The 22,581-nt window shown below is 42.2% G+C and overlaps 5 protein-coding genes across 6 annotated transcripts; 2 read left to right on the plus strand and 3 right to left on the minus strand.

Annotated features, from left to right (window-relative positions):
* The first annotated feature begins 2,156 nt into the window (after nt 1-2,156).
* LOC115634513 (lysosomal alpha-mannosidase-like) lies at nt 2,157-5,801 on the plus strand. Its single transcript, XM_030532279.1, has 8 exons — nt 2,157-2,279; nt 2,343-2,689; nt 2,742-2,947; nt 3,004-3,274; nt 3,414-4,042; nt 4,099-4,307; nt 4,367-5,218; nt 5,277-5,801. Exons 1-8 carry the CDS (start codon nt 2,157-2,159, stop codon nt 5,652-5,654), a joined length of 3,015 nt encoding a protein of 1,004 aa, XP_030388139.1. The 3' UTR covers nt 5,655-5,801.
* Nucleotides 5,802-6,385: 584 nt separating this feature from the next.
* Nucleotides 6,386-11,837, plus strand: LOC115634036 (lysosomal alpha-mannosidase-like). 2 transcript variants are annotated; one of them, XM_030531578.1, is made up of 9 exons: nt 6,386-6,603; nt 7,748-8,118; nt 8,171-8,376; nt 8,434-8,570; nt 8,658-8,791; nt 9,181-9,824; nt 9,889-10,109; nt 10,170-11,006; nt 11,065-11,837. In XM_030531578.1, the coding sequence occupies exons 1-9, from the start codon at nt 6,475-6,477 to the stop codon at nt 11,620-11,622; spliced, it is 3,237 nt and encodes a 1,078-aa protein (XP_030387438.1). In that variant the 5' UTR covers nt 6,386-6,474; the 3' UTR covers nt 11,623-11,837. The 2 variants fall into 2 exon arrangements, with proteins under 2 accessions (XP_030387438.1, XP_030387439.1); XM_030531579.1 differs by lacking the exon at nt 8,658-8,791 and adding an exon at nt 8,935-9,068.
* A 728-nt stretch (nt 11,838-12,565) lies between these two features.
* On the minus strand, nt 12,566-14,727 carry LOC115634038 (maltase A3). The gene is made up of 3 exons (XM_030531582.1): nt 13,573-14,727; nt 12,919-13,514; nt 12,566-12,848 (listed from the first exon to the last, which is right to left on the minus strand). The coding sequence occupies exons 1-3, from the start codon at nt 14,710-14,712 to the stop codon at nt 12,782-12,784; spliced, it is 1,803 nt and encodes a 600-aa protein (XP_030387442.1). The 5' UTR covers nt 14,713-14,727; the 3' UTR covers nt 12,566-12,781.
* Nucleotides 14,728-14,785: 58 nt separating this feature from the next.
* On the minus strand, nt 14,786-18,544 carry LOC115634037 (maltase A3). The gene is made up of 6 exons (XM_030531581.1): nt 18,259-18,544; nt 17,734-18,194; nt 16,874-17,326; nt 16,361-16,815; nt 16,159-16,302; nt 14,786-15,046 (listed from the first exon to the last, which is right to left on the minus strand). The coding sequence occupies exons 1-6, from the start codon at nt 18,464-18,466 to the stop codon at nt 14,845-14,847; spliced, it is 1,923 nt and encodes a 640-aa protein (XP_030387441.1). The 5' UTR covers nt 18,467-18,544; the 3' UTR covers nt 14,786-14,844.
* Nucleotides 18,545-20,040: 1,496 nt separating this feature from the next.
* Nucleotides 20,041-22,029, minus strand: LOC115632108 (maltase A3). Its single transcript, XM_030529097.1, has 4 exons — nt 21,197-22,029; nt 20,938-21,136; nt 20,419-20,870; nt 20,041-20,355 (listed from the first exon to the last, which is right to left on the minus strand). Exons 1-4 carry the CDS (start codon nt 21,904-21,906, stop codon nt 20,136-20,138), a joined length of 1,581 nt encoding a protein of 526 aa, XP_030384957.1. The 5' UTR covers nt 21,907-22,029; the 3' UTR covers nt 20,041-20,135.
* Nucleotides 22,030-22,581: the final 552 nt, after the last annotated feature.

The following is a 22,581-nucleotide window of genomic DNA, read 5'->3' on the forward strand; positions in this document are numbered from 1 at the left end:
TCTAATTTCTAAGAAAAACGCATTGATGAGAAAGCATTCATTTAATTCATTCAGGAAAGATCTGAACTAGATATATGCGCGAACCAACTCGCCCTGCCAACAAAAATCTGCACACTGGTGGTCAAACTGTAAAATTGTCTGTTGTCAACAATCGATGAGCCCAAGCAACGAAAACATTGGGCTGAGTATTGGGTGTCGGTATGCCGATCATCGACTTTCGTGGCCGTAGCTTACAATCCCGGACTCTTGATATAAATAAATGTTTTGCCCTTAAACTAGGCAAGGAGCTCCAATACATATAATCCTGAGGTTGAAAAGTGTTGGGTATATAAAATAAAAAATATAAAAAAATATATACTCGTATAGTATATATGATCATTATAAAATGTTTGCAACTAAAAGTTTGAAGTTCAGTTCGATTTTATCCGTTGTGTCGCTGAGAAAAATTAGCAGTCTGCAACCCTAGTGCCTAATTCAAAAAATGTACTTACTTACCAAAGATGTGTAAATGGCAATATGAGAGAGTGGGCCATTAAATGGGCCCCACGGACGCCAAGTCCTTGAAGCATTAGCAGCTACAACGGCAACAATAACAAAAAAGTCAACAGCAACAAACTCCAGCGAGGCATTTTACCCAAAATTGGACGTGACATGAAACCCTAAAAACGCCGAAACCCGCAAGGCAGACACAAAGGGAACGGATTTCAGCGGCGGCCACCTGGAGACCTGGCGACTGTGACCGCTGAAACGGCCGCCTTATTGTGCATTTCATCTTGGCCAGATAATGAAGTTAATTTCGAAAAGACGAGGTTGCCAACACCACCAACAAAAACAACAGCAACAGCGTCAGAAAAAGAATGAAAAGGAGAGCGCATTAGTTCTAAGATGATTTCCAAAGATTTACGAACCAAGCGGAAATTTTCCTTGAACTCTGCTACCAAAGTATGCCGCAAACTTTTAAACGCATTAAGTTTGTAATCTTTAGTAATGTACGAGTATAGCCAAAGGTAACCCAAGACGGAAGCGCTTGCACATTAAGCATTAAGCATAAAAAGCATTAGGATCTAACAACGTTTGCATATTAATTTTATTTGCACTCTGTGCGTATGCGTGATATACTATACAAGTATATTCGTACTGGTGTGTGGGTGAGTGCTTGTATGTGAGGACGTGTTGAGTTTTTGAAAAGGGTGCGTCTGTCTACGTTTATTTGTCTAGTCTAATTTTCATGCTACTCTAGTTGTTGTATCCAACTCTTCTTATCATTAAGTTGTTAACGAGTTGTGGCTCCAGCATCTCGTTTCCCATATGCTGTACACGTGCGGGTTACAGGTAACAGACGACGCCAAGATCTATGACCTCATCAGCTGACTCAATGCATGAATGTGGCTAACTAGTAACTGACAATTTGTAGGCAGATTAGTTGCTGAGGCTCTATGATGGCGGAAGTGTTCATTTTTCATCTCATACATACTATATTGCGGACCCTTGTTTCCGTTTTTGAACGTTTTTCCAATACAAAATGATGTTATAATTTATATTTTTCACAAATATCAACAAATGTATTTTAAGAATTTTTTGAATATGTGCTTTCAACTTTTTGAGTAAGACCGACAATTATATATCCTTTACAAAATATATCCTTTGTTGTCTACAAAGCATGTATTTTTAATATGGTTGACCGGTGACCGAATTCAAGGCATTGTTACATCATTGCACAAGCAATGTGTACATAAGTAGTATAAAACAAATAAAAATCCAATCATCGACCACACAAAAATAAAGGATATTTAAGAAGGCCCAGCATTATTTCGTTCTTTCACAAAATCCGTCCGTAAAATTTCCCATTGAATATATTTCAGATAATGAGGATCTTTTTATACCATAAGATGTAAAGAAAATCTATAAGAAAAAGCTTTATTAGATCTTACTATAATTTTTCTGAAGCACCGGAATAACACCTATAGCTAACGCCTCTAGCTAATTGATTTTGCATTAACATTTCATGCTTTTAATTGGGGCCAGTGTGGGAAGATGGCTGATACAAAAGACTCAAGACTCCATGACTAAATTGCAATTAGTTCGGATTAAAGGCATCGTCTATAAAAGAGGAGATGCATTGCCTGCAGAAGCTAGTTGGACTATAGCTAGGGAAAATGGCAGACCACGTCAACCTCAGATGTGGACTTTTCAGTCTACTAATATTCTCCCTAAGCTACGTCTCTGGATATGCTCGCAGTACGATAAAGTCAGATGGGACTGCAAGATGTGGCTACGAAGTGAGTAGAGGAACGCCAAGCAATATTACCAAAACATTAATGTTCTGCTCAACTTGATTCTAGAGCTGCCACCCCTTGAAGCCAAATATGCTGAATGTACATATCGTACCTCATTCGCATGATGATGTGGGATGGGTCCAAACAGTGGACCAATATTACTATGGCACTGTCAAGTATATCATTCACTCAGTGGTGAAGTCCCTGTTGGAAGATCCAAAAAAACGATTCATTTACGTTGAGTCGGCATTTTTCTTTAAATGGTGGGCCGAGCAAAATTTTGAACTGAGGGAAAAGGTAAGAATGCTGGTAAATGAGGGAAGGCTCGAGTTCATAAGTGGAGCTTGGAGTATGAACGATGAGGCAACGACGCATTATCAGAGTGTCATCGATCAATTCGCATGGGGATTAAGGTACGTACCCCTCTCCCTAGTGAGCAAAATAATAGGAGGAATTCAATCGCAGACGCTTGAACGACACCTTCGGAGAATGTGGTCGCCCACGCGTTGGCTGGCAAATCGATCCATTTGGACATTCAAGGGAGATGGCATCAATGCTTGCCCATATGGGATTCGACGGAATGTTCTTTGGACGCCTAGATTTTCAAGACAAAGAAAATCGCCTAAAGACTAAGACGGCGGAAATGATTTGGCATGGCTCAGCCAATCAGGGCAAGTAAACTGATTTGCCACGGCTCACATTTCCATTTAAATTTCCATTTAATTAGGCGAGTCATCGCACCTCTTCACTGGTGCTCTCTTCAACATGTACCAAGAGCCACGAGGCTATTGCTTCGATGTTATTTGCGGGCAAGCAAAAATTAATGACGACAAGAAAAGTCCGTTTTATAATGTGAATTATAAAGTAACTGGATTCTTAAAATACGCGGAAAATCAAAGCTTAAGCTACCGCACAAATAACGTCATAATTACAATGGGCGGCGATTTCACCTACAGAGACGCTGCTGTTTACTATAAGAGCATCGACAAAATAATACGGTGAGTCGCATGCCTAGGTTACATACAAGCTTATAATACTAGGCATATGACGAATGAAGCCATAACCTGCTTCAACTGAACCATTGGCTAATGACTGTTTACTTATAATCATTCGTCCTAAACCGCTCTCATAATACAGATATGGAAATGAGCGACAAGCAAATGGATCGAAAATCAATCTCTTCTACTCCACGCCGTCATGCTATCTTAAGTCTTTGCACGACGCCGGCATCACTTGGCCAACCAAGAGCGACGACTTCTTCCCATATGCCTCCGACCCACATGCATACTGGACCGGCTACTATACCTCTCGCCCCACACTGAAGCGGTACGAGCGGGACGGAAACCACTTCTTGCAGGTCTGCAAGCAGCTGAGTGCATTGGCTCCGATAAAAAAAGATGCGTTCGATTCTCAATTGACGGACTTGCGTGAAGCAATGGGGATAATGCAGCACCACGATGCGGTAACTGGCACCGAAAAGCAATTTGTAGCCAATGATTATGCGAAGCGAATAAGCTCCGCGTTCAGCAATTGTGGCTTAAATATACAAGTGGCGATGAATCAATTGTTAACACATATGATAGATACTAGGCCGCCCCACCCGGTCGAAACTAACAGTTGCCTCTTGCTAAATATTAGCATCTGCGCACAATCGGAGTCCAACCATCCTTTCACCGTGACACTTTATAATCCGCTCGCCCGCTCCACCAACGAGTATGTTAGGGTGCCAGTATTGGGAAATAGCTACGACGTGATTGATCACAAGGGTAAGAGCATTTAAGAACAAATCCGCAGGAATCTTGAGTCAATTTTTTTACTTTAGGCAGGATATTGGAAAATCAAATTGTTCCGATACCTGAGGGCGTACTTAAAATTAAGTACAGAAAATCGGCTGCTAAATATGAACTGGTGTTCCTGGCTTCTGATATACCTCCAGTGGGCTATAAAGTGTTTTATATACAAAGAAATAGCATTGGCGCGCAGACCACAGCTACGAAGCAGAAGTCAACTTCGATAAATATTGGAAATAATGTAAGTCTACGACTTACAATACTTTGATTAATTCATACCTGCACATTTATATTTGCTAGGACCTTCGACTTGAATTTAATGCGAATGGGTTGCTCGAACGGATTTCTTCTAATGGCATTCAACACACAATCAGTCAAAATTTCTTCTATTATGTGGGAGTGGCTGGTAACAATATACGCCATGTCGATCGCTCCTCTGGAGCCTATGCTTTTCATCCACAGGTTAACAAATTGAATGCCGTTGCTCATAAAGTGAAAGTAGAGACCTTTAAAGGAGAGTTAGTGGAAGAGGTGCACCAGAAGTTTAATGATTGGATAAGTCAGGTGGTTCGCGTGTATCGCGACAAACCCTACGCGGAGTTCGAATGGCTGGTCGGACCCATTCCTATTGGAGATCGCAAAGGAAAGGAAATTGTTACACGTTTCAAGTCGGATATACAATCAAATGGCGTCTTCTACACCGACTCCAATGGTCGTGAAATGATGAAGCGAAAACGGAACCATCGCGACACTTGGAAGTTGAAGGTGCACGAAGAAATTGCTGGAAACTATTACCCGGTCACAACGAAAATTGCACTCGAAGATGACACAGCACGGATGGCGATTCTTACAGACAGAGCCCAAGGTGGTGGATCACTGGAGGATGGAGCCCTTGAGCTCATGGTACATCGTCGTTTATTGCGCGACGATAATTTTGGTGTAGAGGAACCACTTAACGAGATCGCCTATGGTGAAGGTCTGATTGCGCGCGGAAAACATCGATTAATATTTGGACAACATAATCAAGGTCCCAGTACCTTAAGGAGTATCGAGCGACAGCTTCAGCTGCAGTTTCTTTTGCCCCCATGGAGGTTCTTTTCTTCCGCTTCGTCATATACACATGAGGAGTGGCGCTCTACATTTAGGAATATCGTGAGTATTTTAATTCATTTCCTATTCGAATCGCAATCAAACGTTTGTCCTTTAAAAGCATACTGGCATTGCGCGCGCTTTGCCCGAACAAGTTCATTTGCTGACCCTAGAGCCATGGCGTGAAAATGAGCTTCTTGTGCGCTTTGAACACATATTGGAGAAAGATGAGGATCCAGTCTTGTCCAAGCCGGTTCGGTTCAATATTGAAAATATGTTTAACAACTTAGCCGCTGTCGGCATTCGTGAAACAACTCTGGACGGTAATGCTTGGCTTTCTGAAATTCGTCGCATGAAATTTGTTCCAGACCCGAATTCTGCCAGAGCTGAAGATGCTGGGACAAATCCGTTTCCCCAAAGTGGTGATTCAAAATTTGTGATTGACTTAATTCCAATGCAAATTCGAACCTTTGTTTTATATTTGGCAAAAAGTACATAAAAACACAACAAGTCCAAACCTATATATGGGATTTAGTAAGCCATGAAAGTAATATAGTTGGTAAACAAATAAAATGGTTTAGACATACGAAACTTAATGTATCCCATAATCCACTATCGCAAAAGTTATGTCTATGTAAATTCTTAATCAGATCTTGATCATTCGATATGATATGACACGCTTATGTGATATTTCTTATAACAAAAACAAATGCGTACTTGTTTGTTGTTACTTAAAACTATTTAATTCAATTCAAACTTTTGAAATAAAAAAATACAAGTATATTTAAAAAATGCGGGCATGTTTTGCTCAGTGCACCTAGTATGGCATACAATGTGCACGCGATTTAATTTCAAAAAGGTTTTCTTTACTTTTTTATCTCTGAATAAAATCTGACACTTGCAGTTACATATGTATGTGTGTGTGTAATTACTGCCTCCGCCTCTCAGAGAGCAGCTCAGCTTTCCGATTGTGGTCAGCTGTTTTGCGTAAGTAATTTACAAGATCACTTATACATATGCATAGTATGCATTAGAGATAGTACATACTTGTATAAGTCTCTCTGTTCTCTCATTTGAATAACCATATGTACTTGTATGTATGTAGTGTGTATGCTCAGAACTGTTCTCACTCACTCGAAACTGAGCGTCCGTTTGTCCACACAACGAGCTGAGGTTGAGCCAACCTGGGCCTTAGCTCAGTTCGTATTCATTCGCCGAAGCGGTCGGTTGATGATATTCAACAAGAAGTTTATATTATAGACGGAAACCAAATACAATTGAAAGTCTTTGGATTGCAAATACAAATCAAAGAGGGCGCCATGTCCGAAAAAGTTGCCTGCAGATGGCCATTATTCTGTTTGTTAGTGTGTGTCATAGGCCTAGTCGAGGGACGTCCTAGCATTAGGGAAGACCCGATAACAACAGACGACCCGCGGTGCGGCTACGAGGTAAGTAACAAAGAAAGTGTGTGGTTCCTACATTCGATAAGTCCATATGTACTACACATTGACCTACATGCATATATGTATACTCGCAGTTCACATATACAGGCACTGTGTTTTTAAATAAATTGATAACACCGGCTTTGTGACTCGCATACCAACACACTGATGTGTGTATGTACTTGTACATAAGATAATCAATTGAACTCTGTCTCTGTGAAGGTACTGTTTGTCAGCGATCGCCCGCTACTATTTCCATATGTGTTGGTTCAAATTCAACTCAGAAAACCTTTCCAAATTGATTTTCGGAAAAACAAATTGAAACAGAAAAGTGATAAATATTGCATTTGGTATGGCTTTTTAATATTTTTTGTTTCCTGATGTCGTTTTTTAAACCCTAACTAATTTAATTACTCAATAAAAAAAATAAAGGTCGTAGGTTACAATACATTTGAATAAATCTCTGTTTAGATTGGTCGGCCAAATTCAAAACCAGATTTGTTCCCCATTAAAAATATAAACCACGAAGGAGTTCCAGAATTTGTGTGAACTCGTACATTTTCGTACACTCTCATTTTGTACTCTTCTTCCTTTTAGTTTCTACTATATAGAACCTGATGAGCAAATATCTAATTTTTGAAGTACAGTCTCAGACTAAAAGGCCTGCGATATTTTTTTCAAAGCTTCAGCAATGCTGAGGTTATCTTAATACAATATGAGAGGCATGACGGACTGTACTTGGATATGTCCGAGTGTCAGAATATGACATCTACCTTATATATCTGTTCACAGAGAAAGGTTTTTACAAGCAATATATACATTAGGCAATCAGCCTTCATATAACTGCCATAACTACATGATTTTTTTAACAGCCAGTCCCGAATTCGTTTAATTTATCAGTAACGAAGCAATATAGTATGAGCCTTTATCGCCTAAGTACAAGAATAGTTGCTGTGCAAATTGTGATCCCTTTTGGCCCCAATTAAAGTTTAAATCTTCATGGTTCATGGATTTATTACTGCGGTGTCGAGTACACGTCAAGAATCTGAAGCGAGTGACCCTAACGTTCTACTCCTCAAACTATATTTTTACATATCTTCCTATTTCCTACTTGATAATACTTCTCCATGTACTCCTATATCTAATCTAGAGCTGTCACCCAACAAAACCAAATATGCTGAATGTCCACCTTATACCGCATACGCATGATGATGTGGGATGGCTGAAGACTGTGGATCAATACTATTACGGCAGTGAAACGCTCATCCAGAAGGCTGGGGTGCAGTACATTATAGACTCAGTTGTAGACGCCCTACTGAGAGATCCCAACAAGCGCTTCATATATGTCGAGTCGGCGTTTTTCTTTAAATGGTGGAGAGAGCAAACCTCAGAGCTGCAGGAGAAGGTGAAAATGCTGGTGAATGAGGGAAGGCTCGAGTTTATTGGCGGCGCCTGGAGTATGAACGATGAGGCAACGACACATTATCAGAGTGTCATCGATCAATTCGCATGGGGATTAAGGTACGTACCCCTCTCCCTAGTGAGCAAAATAATAGGAGGAATTCAATCGCAGACGCTTGAACGACACCTTCGGAGAATGTGGCCGACCACGCGTTGGCTGGCAAATCGATCCGTTTGGGCATTCAAGGGAGATGGCATCCATGTTTGCGAATATGGGATTCGATGGAATGTTTTTCGGCCGCCTCGACTACCAGGATAAGGACAACCGCCTAATGACAAAGACTCCAGAAATGATTTGGCATGGCTCAGCCAATTTGGGTATGGAAGAATTATGGTGCTGAAGTGTTCATTATAATTGGACTTCATTTAATTTAGGTGAGACATCGGATTTATTTACTGGAGCTCTTTTCAACAATTACCAGGCGCCAGCAGGTTTCTGCTTTGACATACTGTGCGCTGATCAGCCAATTATTGACGGCAAACACAGTCCAGACAACAATGTAAAAGAACGGGTAAGAAGACAATTTGTTGCCGTGTGGTTGTTCTACGCGAATTTGTCACTGTTTCGCCTATAATCGTATTACTCGCAACTGTGCCAGGTTGATACGTTCTTGAAGTACGTGAATAAACAAAGCCGATACTATCGTACCAATAATGTCATAATAACGATGGGCGGCGATTTCACCTACCAAGCCGCTTCTGTTTATTATAAGAATCTCGACAAGCTTATACGGTAATTCGAAATTGAAGGCTTGTGCGTGCATCGCATTGGCTTGGTGGCAAACACATAGTTAGGAAAAGTCCGCACCCTGCTCAACTAATACTAACTGCTTGCACCATATACGAAATAATCTTGACTCGCTGCCTTGTATTCAGGTGGACACATTCTTTAAATTTGTTACCCGGATGGCCGAGAGTTATCGCACGCCCAACTTACTACTTACAATGGGTGAGGATTTTAATTACCAAAATGCCGATATGTGGTATAAAAATTTGGATAAATTAATTAAGTGAGTAGACCCAAAGGACTTTTCCTAACTACAGTCACCACAGGCACTTGCCGAGCAAGCACCATAGCCTTCTCTCAGAAAGTATGCCTACTAATGCTGCTATCCTATACAGGTATGCAAATGAGCGACAAGCAAATGGATCGAATATCCACTTGCTCTACTCCACGCCGTCATGCTATCTTAAGTCTTTGCACGACGCCGGCATCACTTGGCCAACCAAGAGCGACGACTTCTTCCCATATGCCTCCGACCCACATGCATACTGGACCGGCTACTTCACCTCGCGCCCCACACTGAAGCGGTACGAGCGGGACGGAAACCACTTCTTGCAGGTCTGCAAGCAGCTGAGTGCATTGGCTCCGAAGAAAGCGGCTCCATTCGAACCACACTTGACATTCATGCGCGAAACAATGGGCATAATGCAGCACCACGATGCGGTGACTGGCACCGAGAAGCAAAAAGTTGCCCTGGACTATGCCAAGCGAATGAGTGTGGCTTTCAGGGCTTGTGGAACAAATACGAGATCGGTGCTAAACCAGTTGTCCACAAATGAAGGCGCACAGCCCGGAAGGAGGCGGCGGTCAGCCTACCCATTCGAATTCAAAAGCTGTTCTTTGCTAAACATAAGCAGTTGCTCTGTGTCTGAGTCGAACGAGCCTTTTGCCATAACTCTCTATAATCCCCTCGCCCACCCTGCCAATGAGTATGTGCGAGTGCCAGTGCTCGGTTACAACTATGTCGTGACTGATTACAATGGTAAGTATTATTTTTGCATCAGCCTCTGTTCCAATCTATTTGAGTTTAATAATAATAATTTCAGGAGCTGAATTGAACACTCAAGTAGTGCCTGTGCCTGCGGGTGTTTCCAAAATAAAGCATCGCGCTTCAGTGGCTAAGTATGAGTTAATATTTTTGGCCTCTGATCTGCCGCCTGTTGGTTACAAGACGTTCTATGTGCAAAAGAGCGATACTGACAGAGGACATATGAATCCCTCATCCGCGCCAAGAAAAACATCAAGTCTTATCAGTATTGGAAACAAAGTAAGAGAAAAATATAACAGATTTATCTTCGTGTATTGTATAAGCACATACTTTTGTTAGGATCTTCAACTTCTATTTGATACGAATGGATTCCTAACAGAGATTCAAGCGGATGGGATGGCCCGCACAATTAGTCAGGAATTCTTGTATTATGTGGGTGCTATTGGCAACAATGAAGAATTTCTGAACCGTTCATCAGGCGCCTACATTTTCCGCCCACTGGACAACAAAGTCTATGCCGTTGCTACTCAAGTGGATGTGGAGGTGTATAAGGGACATTTAGTGGAGGAAGTGCACCAAAAGTTTAATGATTGGATAAGTCAGGTTGTTCGCGTGTATCGCGACAAACCCTACGCGGAGTTCGAATGGCTGGTCGGACCCATTCCTATTGGAGATCGCAAAGGAAAGGAAATTGTTACACGTTTCAAGTCGGATATACAATCAAATGGCGTCTTCTACACCGACTCCAATGGTCGAGAAATGATAAAGCGCAAACGGGACCATCGAGATACTTGGAATCTAAAGCTGCACGAAAAAATTGCTGGAAACTATTACCCGGTCACAACGAAAATTGCACTCGAAGATGACACAGCACGGATGGCGATTCTTACAGACCGAGCTCAAGGTGGTAGCTCACTGGAGGATGGAGCCCTTGAGCTCATGGTACACCGGCGTTTGCTCCACGATGATGCGTTTGGAGTGGGGGAGCCCCTCAATGAAACTGAGTACGGAGATGGTCTAATAGCCCGGGGCAAGTTGCACTTAATTTATGGCCAACCTATCCAGAAGGCTATTGAGCGACAGACCCAGCTGGAGACTCTCTTGCCCCCATGGAGGTTCTTTAGTAGCATGTCTGCATATACAGTCGATGAGTGGCGCACTTCCTTCAAGAATATCGTGAGTATTTTTATTCACTTCCATTTTAAATTCTAATCAAATGATCACCTTTCAATAGTATACAGGTATTACGCGCGCATTGCCCGAACAAGTTCATTTGCTGACCCTAGAGCCTTGGCATGAAAATGAGTTGCTTGTGCGCTTTGAACATATATTGGAGAAAGATGAGGACCCGCTCCTTTCAAAGACGGTTCAGTTTAATATTAATGATATATTGAATACCTTCAACATTGAAGACATCCGGGAAACCACTCTGGATGGCAATGCTTGGCTCTACGACACGCATCGCATGGAATTTGTTCCAGACGCCGAAGAAGATGATTCCTACAATAACTATGCCATATTTGCGAAATCCGTCAAGGAAGTGCATTTACTGAGTGCTCAGAAGCCCCTACTTGCGACTAAATATTTGGACGAGGCATTACCAGCCGGCGAATTGGGTGCGGAAAGCAACCGTTTGAAACGGAAAACTCAAAGGGAACCTTTCGAGAGGGAGAAACCGTCAAATACTATTAAGAAATCCCCTCTAAGTGGAGATGATGATACCAAATTTATTATTGAACTGGCTCCAATGCAGATTCGAACGTTTGTCGTTTATTTGGAAAAAAGTACATAGAACACATTTGAATATGTATGTATGTGTATGTAAAGAAAATATGTATAAGAATCAGATTATCGAATGTGGCTTTACGCTACAATTCAGAAATTGCTAAAAATATTAGTACATACTTTGTATATTTTACTATTCTTGGGTCAGAAGTGAAGCCTATGATTCAGAGATAGAAACTATTGGAAACTATTAATAAAATACATACTACTATTCCTTAAATAGTCACCCATTGCTGACCATTTCGCATACATTGTGATTCATGCGATTTATTCGCATAAATTTCTGCCAGAACTGTTGAAAATGTGTTGGCTGTGCTTGTGTTTTGAGTAAATTGTGCAAAAGTGGACCCTCATAATAACTCACCATCATTTCTATACCCTGTATCCGAAGGTTAAAAAGAGTATATTAAATTGGCGAAAAGTATGTAATAGGAAGAAGTAGGCATCGAAACTCGAAACTTGTCAGTGTTGACAACATAAGCTGCAGAATTAAGAAGACACTTAAATTAAAATTTAAAATTACAGCGAATAAATAGCAAAAATAAATTTTAGTCTTTAAAATGAGTTTCAGTCAATTGTGGCAAGCAAAAATTAAAGCGGATGTCCAAAAAATCCATGTCCTGAAGATCCATGAAGGATATTAAAATTTCGAAACATAAACATAAACAAATACTATAAAGACCATATATTACAAAAATTGATATAATATATATTCTTATATATTCTTTTTCCAATCCGAACCTACAAGTATACCTAATACCTTCCCTTCGTTAAACAACGCACAATGACAGATGTATTTTTTTTTGTTGGGTAAAGAGCATTTTGGAGTCCGGCTTGTTCGCCTTTGAAATTATTGATTTCCGTTGAAAAGAACAACGCGGCTACTGACGGGATGCCGACTACGAATAAGTCTCTGCCTCCCCAAGTTTTGTGTGTGTGCGTTACTGTAATTTGTTTGACTTATTAATCATGGTTAATGTAATTTATTTCTTTTTTTTGGGACTGCACTCATGGCGAACATAAACGTGTATATAATATATTTTGAAATTTACAATAAGTTCATGTCAAATTGAAAAGTTCTCTAATGAAGCACATATTTTGTGAAATGACTTTGATATTCGACCCCCATAGCCTCACGTATATTTGTGGTCATATTTTTGGCCACGTCAATCAGACTCCACAATAAAAGCTGCGTAAGGCTCCAGGGATAAGTTGTTTAATGTGACGCTGGCGCTGCAGGCACATAAAGGAAAGGAAAGTGCGCAATTAAGCTAAATCATTGCAAGATATTCTTGACACTTACCCCACAGTATTTTTGGCACTCGGGTTAAGAACCTTGATCTTATAGTTGCCCGTGGCCCGCACTGCGCTGGCCACATCCACATTGACACTGCTGATGCCGAGCACATTGGCCACCAGCACGTAGCTCGGCTCCCCCTTCAGCGAGCGCTTGATAGCCAATACATTATCGCCAATGGAGGCGTAGCTCACACTTCCATATTGCAGGGTCTTGGACTTACGCAGCTGCGACAGCTGTTTGTAGATACTCAAGTGACTGGAGTCACTGGCAGCTTCGGTTTCCACGTTCACCGTCACATAGTTGGGATTGATGGGTAGCCACGTGTTGCTGGTGCTGGAGAATCCTGCATTTGCCTCGGAGCTCCACTGGAAGGGCGTACGACCGGGATCGCGCGTGAATTGCTCGTATATGCTTGAATTTGAATTACACGCAGCCGGATCTCGAGTATCTTCCCAGCTAATGTCGAGATCGGTCATACCCAGTTCTTCGCCCATGTAGGTGATGCTCACTCCCGGCATAAACATTTGGAGCATGTTCATAAGATCTATACGCTCCTCCCCGTAACGACTGCCCACGCGACGCTGATCGTGATTGCCCATCTGAAGTGGTACTTTACTTAGCAAATACGAAGGTGTAACAAAAGGTCCATGAACTTACCACCCAATTGGCGGTTTTGCCTGCAGGCATGTTGTCCAGCCAGCTGCGTATGATCTTCACAAAGCCCGGCGCTGTCAACTGTGTGTTGTTCTTGTCGCCATTGCCGCCGACTATGAACTGAAAGTTGAATGGAACCTCTGCGCCCTTTTTGGTACGATTTCCGTAGAATTGCATCACATAATCTAAGCCGGAGTAGGTCTCAATCATTAGCACGCGGGTATCGCCACCATGCACGCGTTGATAGTCGTCCAGAAGCTGTTTCCACTGATACACCATGTCCACAGTTTCCGGCTGGTCTTGTGTATAGATGTGGCGCAAATATGCCTCGTTATCTGGATCATCCGTGTAACCACTCAAGGGCTCGTCAGGATAGCGACCAGTGGCATCTGGCAGCACCTCAAAGCACCAGGGAACTGCATCAATTCGGAAACCGGCTACTCCACGATCTAACCAGTAGCTGAGAACGCGCTTCATCTGAGCCACGACTGCCGGATTCCGATAGTTCAGATCAGGCTGCTGGACGGCAAATTGATGCAGATAGTATTGCTGGCGCTCCTCATTCCACTCCCAGGCACTGCCACGCCATGCCTGAAGCCAATTAGAGGGCGGCTCTCGCTCTCCCGTTTCAGCGTTCACATAGCCATCGTGCCACACATAATAATCCTCGTAGCCCTTTTCGCGTTTGACCGATTTTTGGAACCACACATTCTCATCACTCGAATGATTGGGCACAAAGTCCAAGATGATTTTCAGTCCGCGTTTTTTCGCCTCAGCCACCAGCTCATCAAAATCGTCCAGTGTACCATATTCATCCTGTATATCGAAAAAATCGGAAATATCGTACCCAAAATCAACCATGGGCGATTTGAAAATTGGAGACAGCCATGTTGCCGTAACACCTATTTCCTGCAAATAGTCCAGCTGCGAAACTATGCCCTTTAAATCGCCAATACCATCACCATTTGAGTCCTTGAAGGAGCGCGGATATATTTGGTAGAACTGCGCGACCTGCCACCAGTCGCGAGTAGCGGTATTCGACGTGGAAGCCCTTGGCTCAGGATCGATGACTGCCCCATAGGCAATGGACGCATGGAGGCAGAAAAGCAGCAGGAGAGTTAATGTTAGATCGTTTCGACCCATTTTTAGTGACTGTGTGGCTAAAGACACAGTGGGGCTTTTTATATTGCGTGACTACAATAAGATAAGACTAAAGTGCTTTGTCAGTTTTTAAGTATATATTTAATTGACTGAATAGAATTGATTCTGAGATGCTTATACCGCTAAGTAGCTGAGATAACTCAGAAGCACTGCCACTTCAGTCAGGAGCGTATAGATGCCAATCACAGGCATGTGACGGGAGTTTCCAGAGGTATAATATGTGTAGTAGCCCGATGCGGTAGCTAACTTGCCGGTTGTACGCAGTATCAAGGCCTCCTTTGGCAACAGACTTAAAGCAGTAACATCAACAATGTCCCTATAAATAATTTAAAAGTATCCAATACAGAACTATGGAAGTAATCATCGAACTATTTCTGAAGAATGTATACTGAGAGGTTTATATAAGATGGGGAAAATAAATTCCAACGATGACATAAATAAATAAGTGGTTACCCTGAAAACTACTTACATACTATATGTGTACTATATATACAGATTTATATCTATACTAATATTAAAAAGAGGAAAGATTTGATTGTTTGTTTGTTTGTTTGAATTGAAAAGGCTCCGAATCTACTGGACCGATTTAATGGATTCTTTCACTGTTGGGATAGTGTAGCTATCGCGTAGCTATCGATAGTGTAGCTATCGACGGTGAGCATGGGCTATATTATAATTGCAACAAAGAATGGAATCCTTACTAAAACGCCAATAATGTAACCAAAGGTGTACAAAAATTACCCTAAAAAACTCCTGAATAGCATGCTGTTAGTCCTCGAAACATTGTCACTTTAAATATTAAGGCAATATTATTCAAAAGCCCCCAGCCAAATAAAAAATTACAAGTCGATCGACACCGTGATTAATATAGAAGACATTTAAATTCACTAAGCCCTTCTGGACTGCCGCCACATGAATTGACGGTAAAATTCGGAATTGCAATCATGCTTTTGAGAAATTAAAGCCTTCCAAGCATGTGCAATGCTTATTAAGGAATTGCAGGACAATTTAAGTGTAGCAACTATTATCAACGGCCCAGCAACTGGTCCACTAGCTCATATAACGAGGATACCGATGATCCTATTTGATCATTTATATGACTTCAATTTCCTGTAGTCCCAAGGCCAAGCCTTCGAATTAGTAGGGATCGGCATAAGAAAGCAATGTTTTACGGTATGTTGACCTATCACGGGTCGTAGCTCCTGAAAATCAATTTATTTTCTACCAAAAAATCAAATATCTTTTACAGAGAACCTCTGACCTAATAAAGAATAACAAAGAAATCTAAAACGAACAAAAAATCGTTAAAATAATAATACACAAGATAAATTTTACGCCTTCTTAGTAACTCATAGCAAAAAGAAGTTAAGTATGTGTGTGCTCTAAAAGGTATAATTTACACTAGTATACAATATAGGTTTTACTTACCCTGCTTTTGATTTGGATTGACTTGTGGCCAAGACAACTTCTAGCTGGGGGAGTAGATTTTCGAAGCTCTCTTGCAAATTGACTGTCTCTGTGCCATCATTGATGTTCAGAACGGTAAAATAGGTATAGTCATGCAACAGGGATCTGTGAGGAGGCAAGAAGTTGGTTATTGTATTAGTGTTTGTATTTAGTTCGCACTCACCTCTTCACAGCTAGGACTGCACCGCTGAGAGCCTTTACCTCGGTGGCTCCTAGTTGCAAAGTACTAGCGTTGTGGCGCAGCTGTATTAGCTGCTTGTAGATATTGAGATGACTCTGAGGATCCTTGCGTTGTTCAACCACATTGACCTCTCTGTAGTCCTTGGCGATAGGCAACCAAGTCTTGCTGGCATTGCTAAAGCCAGCATCCTCGTCAGCACTCCACTGAAAAGGTGTGCGTTCCGGATCACGTGTGTACTGTTCATAGATATTGGGATTAGTGTTGCAGGCCGATGGGTCGACAGTGTCATTCCAAGAGATCCACACATCAGTCATGCCCAGCTCTTCCCCCTGATAGGTAACGCTGGCGCCTGGCAAAGTGGCCGTCAGCATATTAAGCATGTCCACGCGATCCGTGCCCAAACGAGAGGCAACGCGGGGCTTGTCATGGTTGCCCAGCTGGGGAAAAGTCGAAAGTTATTCGCTATATAGACTAATGAGGTTTTGCCAAACTTACCACCCAATTAGCTGTGCGCCCCTCTGGCATATGATCCAGCCATTTGCGCACCGTTTGCGCATATGCCTCTGCGTTCGATGCATTTGTCAGCTCGCTAATCAGCAGAAAGTTGAATGGCAGCTGTGCACCCTCCGCCGTTCCGTTTCCATAGTACTTCATCACTATATCGATGGGTGAATAGGTCTCAGCGAGTAATATGCGCTCATCACCGCCATGCTGACGTTGATACTCATCGAGCACAGCTCGCCACTCGTAGACCAGAGCAATGGTCTCTGGCTGATCGACAGTGTAAATGTGCTGGAGATAACCGTAGTCATCGGGATCATGGACCCAATCGTTGCGCGGCTCGTCTTTATATTGGCCTTCAGAATTCGGGGCTAACTCAAAGACGTGCGGCACAGCATCGATCCGAAAGCCAGCCACGCCCTTTGCCAGCCAAAAGCGCAGCACATTCTGTTGATTAGCAAGTGTGGAAAACATAATCCAACGTCAAAGATAAGGTCATAGACATTGGAGATCATTGTTTCAACCAAATACGCTTATCACTTTCAGACGAACTGTAAACACTCGATTTTCTGTTCTAGACAACGATAATACAAAATGGGGTTTCAAATTGGAACAAAGACAATAACTTCGTCTGTGGAACCAGCCAATTTTGATTGCGTTCTAACATGACTCACTATGTATTTTTTTATTTGAAATGCAACCCTCATACTTTATCGTATTTACAAAGTGCTTCTTGTGTATTTTTTGGGAATAACAAACATTTGTTTGCATTATCAAACTTATTTGAATGTGAAGATAACCAACATACTTCTTAGCTAGTGACGACCCATGATGGGCTTAAAGGAACAACTCACCTGCATCGCTTCTCGGACTTTGGGGTTGCGATAATTCAAGTCGGGCTGCTTTTTAACAAACTGATGAAGATAATACTCCTTGCGACCTTCGTGCCATTGCCAGGCGGAGCCTCGAAACACGCTGATCCAATTGCTGGGCGGCTGCCGTGTGCCATTTACTAGATGTCCCGGATGCCAAACATAATAGTCCTTGTATTTTTCCTCACCGGCTGCCGAGCGCTTGAACCACTCGCACTCATCGCTCGAATGATTGGGCACAAAATCCAAAATGATTTTGATGTTCTGCTCATTGGCAGCTCGCATCAGTTGCTCAAAGTCCGCCATGGTGCCAAAGATGGGCGCGATTTCGGTAAAGTTGGCAATATCATAGCCAAAATCTGCCATAGGCGATGTAAATATGGGCGAGAGCCAAGTGGCTGTGATGCCCAGCTCCTTGAGGTACGGGAGACTCGCAGTAATGCCTAGAGCCAAAAGACACTTGTAAGAGTTATTTCATTCACAACTGCGGCTATTTCCGTGCCTCACCATTTAGATCGCCCACGCCATCGCCATTGCTGTCTTTAAACGACCTTGGATAGATTTGATAGAATGTTCCAGCCTGCCACCATTTCATTTGCTGTTGGCGCATCTCAATTTCCACATCTCCGTCCACGAAGTCGGCGTGGTAGTTGGGATAAACACCGGCGGAAGCCAGTGCCAGGCACTGGAGCAGAAATGCCGCCAAGCGGTACATTTTCCGTCTCTCGATCAAAAAGCGAAAAGAAAATAGCAAACGGAATTTCGCAGAGTCGGCTGTTGGATCAGCAAACAAACAAAGGCGACTGGGACGCCCGTCGCTCAATGCTCGGGCTTATGTAAATTTCTGTGTTGCTTTACACACCGACCGCTTTATTTTATTTTTAATCAGTGTTGCGAGCATTTGGGAGCACGACCGACCCCCACTTGTGAAGAGCGCTCGTCTGAGAGGGAGAGCAATGCTCTTGCTGAACATAGGGAGAGGGAGAGCACTGCACTTGCTAAACATATCTCATTCACTACATATCTATACATGTGTACGTACTATGCATAAAAGTGTGTGCAAATGTATGTTCAACGATGGCACACTGTTAGCTAAAAGTTTGCAAATAAATACTTTTTTTTTCTATGTTTAATATCTGCATTGAATCCTTATTCCACATATTTACATTAATTTATTACATATTACACAACATTGCAGCATGTTTGAATCATACTAGAGGGCACACATAAATACAAATAATTCATTGAATTCTTTCATATTCTAATAAATTTCAAGAGGCAAACACAATTTGGTGAAGTGGTTCACATTTTAAATATTTTAATTTATGCATTGCATTTATGTCTCACAACATGTTCATGGCTTGTGCAACGTTTTTTAGAAAAATATTTAGCAACTACTGTAGGCTTCACATGTTCAGCTCTTTCGAATCTTGTGAGCACAATTTCGCTTCGTGATCTCCCGTTAGTCGCCCGCTCATGCACTGATCTCTCACCAAACGGCCGGTATTCAGGAATATCTACCGTTTATTTGTATTTTGTTCCTCGGTCATTTTCTGATTACATTTAAAATGGCTAAGGGCCGATTAGCAGCAGCCGCAACTTATTGGGGAAGTAAAACTGCTCCGAGTTTTCTGATGAACTGCACATGTGCATACATACATACTACATATGCACATAAATTAATTTAGCAAGATTTGGAACAGTTGCGGAAAGCAAATAATTAATTTATTTAATACAGCCGGCAATAGTATTTTGTTAAAACTTAACTTTGCTTCTTACGTGCTCGGTTTTTTTGCTTTTACTTTTATGGATCGCAACATGGGACGGTTTTCTTATTTTTATTAAAGCACGGCAAATGCGGGCATATAGAAGTATGCATACAGATGTATGTATCTATGTATATGTATGTGCATAAATACATATTTATATTTTCTAAATATTTTTTCCCTTGCTTTATGCGTTTATTTCATTTACACTTTGTTCTCTTTTGCGACTTGATAAAAGCTGGAAAAAAGTTGTTTAATATTCTCTCTTTTATGCCTGTTATTGAGCTTAAGACGAGCTTTGTATGTACATACATATATACATCCATATGTATGTCCTTCTGTATGTACATACAACAAATGCGGCTATTTATCGTGAAAACTGCCAATATAAATATGTAATATATGTACATACATATCCTCACGGTATATTTTTTCCAATATTTTTCTATGGCCATTTAAAGACATAAAGAAACCCGTATGGAAATTTCCTTATCATCCTTACTTACATACATACATACTTATATGTATGCCGTCGGTTGTACATTAAACTGATTTATTGAGGTATATATGTATGTATAGTATGTGTGTATGTAATGGTATTTGGATCGCGAGCTGCCCTTACAATATCGTTGTGGACTTTAAAACAACGGACTCGTAGGGCATGAGAGTTACGCTACTAGCAGACACTTGGTCTCCCAACTGCTTGATGGATCTACTGGTGACCAAAGCGTACTGGAACGTTGAAGGCAGACCCGCGAAGACGGCGTTCAAGTTCACATTCTCAATGGAGTCGAATATGTTGAAGAGCGAAATGTAGACATAATTTCCACTGAGATATCTATAAATAAAGATAGACGATAGAGCACTGGTCGATATCGGCATTTTTAAAAAAGGCACTCACCGCCTCACTCCCAGCACATATGAATTGATTGCCTTGATCTCAGCAGCTCCCTGCTGAATAGCCGGCTCGGCGCGAAGCTGTTGCAGGCGCTTGAAAATATTCAGATGACTGAGGGGGACGCCGCGTTGCAGCTTCACATTTACGGACTTGTAGTCCTCGCCAATCGGCAGCCATGTGGAGCTGCCGGAGGTGAAGCCAGCCATGAACTCATCACTCCATTGAAGAGGGGTTCGCGCTGGATCTCGTGACATAGCCATGTAGTTCTCTTCATAGCCATTGCATGCCTGCGGGTCCACAGTGTCCTTCCAGGAAACGTAACCGTCCAACATACCGAACTCATCTCCATTGTAGGTGATGCTGCAGCCGGGGAGAGTGAGCAACAAAATGTTGAAGAGATCAATGCGCTCGGCACCGAAGCGCGAACCTACGCGATTCTTATCGTGATTCCCAATCTGACCAAAAGCAATTGAAAAGTGAAATATTGATGTCAGCTAATCTGCTGCCGCTGTCAATACTTACCACCCAGTTGGCACTCTTGCCCGCCGGCATCAGTGACAGCCAGTTGTTAATCAAATACTCGTAGTGATACGCATCGGAATCGCGGTGCAGGTTGCTTATCAATTGGAAATTGAAGGGTATTTGAGCCCCCTCCGCCGTTTCATTGCCATAATAGTGCATGACGATCTCAATCGGCGACCAAGTTTCCACCATCAGTACGCTGAAATGGGAAATAGTTCGAGTTAGAATGAATCTTACAGACGATTTAAGTGCACCTTACCGCTCATCGCCACCATTATCTTTCTGGAACTGTTCCAAAATTTTACGCCACTCGTACACCAAATGGGGCGTCTCTGGCTGATCGACGGTATAAATCTTGTGTGTATAGCCGTACTCATCCGGATCATCAGTCCAATCATTACGCGGCTCATCGGGATAATTGCCATTGGCATCAGGTGCGACTTCAAAGGCGTGATAGATGGCATCGACACGGAACCCGTCGACTCCCTTGGCCAGCCAAAAGCGAAGGACATCGTTCATTTGCTCACGGACTTTGGGATTGCGAAAATTGAAGTCAGGTTGTTTTTTGTGGAACTGGTGCAAATAGTATTCCTGGCGCCCCTCATGCCACTCCCAGGCGGAGCCACGGAACACGCTAACCCAGTTTGTGGGCGGACGACGTTCGCCGTTCTCAATAAATCCCGGATGCCACACATAATAGTCCTTGTACTCTTCTTCACCGGCAGCAGATCGTACAAACCAGTCGCACTCATCACTCGAATGATTGGGCACAAAATCTAAAATTATTTTCACATTCAGTTGCTTGGCACGCGCCATCAAGGCCTCGAAGTCCTCCATGGTGCCGAAGAGCGGATCAATATCAGTAAAATCAGAAATATCATAGCCAAAATCGGCCATGGGTGACTTTAAAAATGGAGATAGCCAGGTGGCTGTTACTCCAATCTCCTTCAGGTATTCCAATTTCTCCATAACGCCCTTCAGATCGCCAACACCGTCACCATCGCTGTCCTTGAATGAGCGCGGGTAGATCTGATAGAAGGAGGCCGTTTTCCACCACGGCGTGGCAGCATCGGCGACCAAGAGGCACAAGCCCAGCAGGAAGACTATTCCCAAGAACTTCGTCATTTCTAACTAAGAAGCGTGTGTTGCTCAAACGGGCTTTTATAGCTGCCACACAGGGAGTTATCTTTATGAGTGTTGCAATAAAACAAAATGTATTAATTGTATTCAAAATTAGAAATGGACTAAGCCCGGAGCGACTCCGAAGATTTATGGGATTCGCTGCGTACACCTTTTGCCCGATAAGGTTACGATTGTTGGGATAGGTTGTTGAAATATATGCGGTAGCTGACAAATAACAGAAAAGAAAGTGATAAGAATAGGGCCTCTGGTTAATATCCCAATTGAAATGATATACTATACTCAATAGAAAAAGGGTTAAGTCGAGCGGTTTACCTACAATCAGTAAATTTTTTTCTGATTATTTCTTTAAAATGATGAACTCAAGTGGATAAAGCTTGTGTGGTAACAAAAAATATGAAAAACAATATTTGCAAATAATTTTTATAAGTATGCTCAGAGAAGGCACATTATTGTCCAGAATTTCAAATCATTGCAGAAGTAAATAATTGTGTGTGTTGTATA

This window comes from Scaptodrosophila lebanonensis, unplaced genomic scaffold, assembly GCF_003285725.1.
Source record: "Scaptodrosophila lebanonensis strain 11010-0011.00,11010-0021.00 unplaced genomic scaffold, SlebRS2 tig00000001-arrow-pilon, whole genome shotgun sequence".
Classification (NCBI taxonomy): domain Eukaryota; kingdom Metazoa; phylum Arthropoda; class Insecta; order Diptera; family Drosophilidae; genus Scaptodrosophila; species Scaptodrosophila lebanonensis.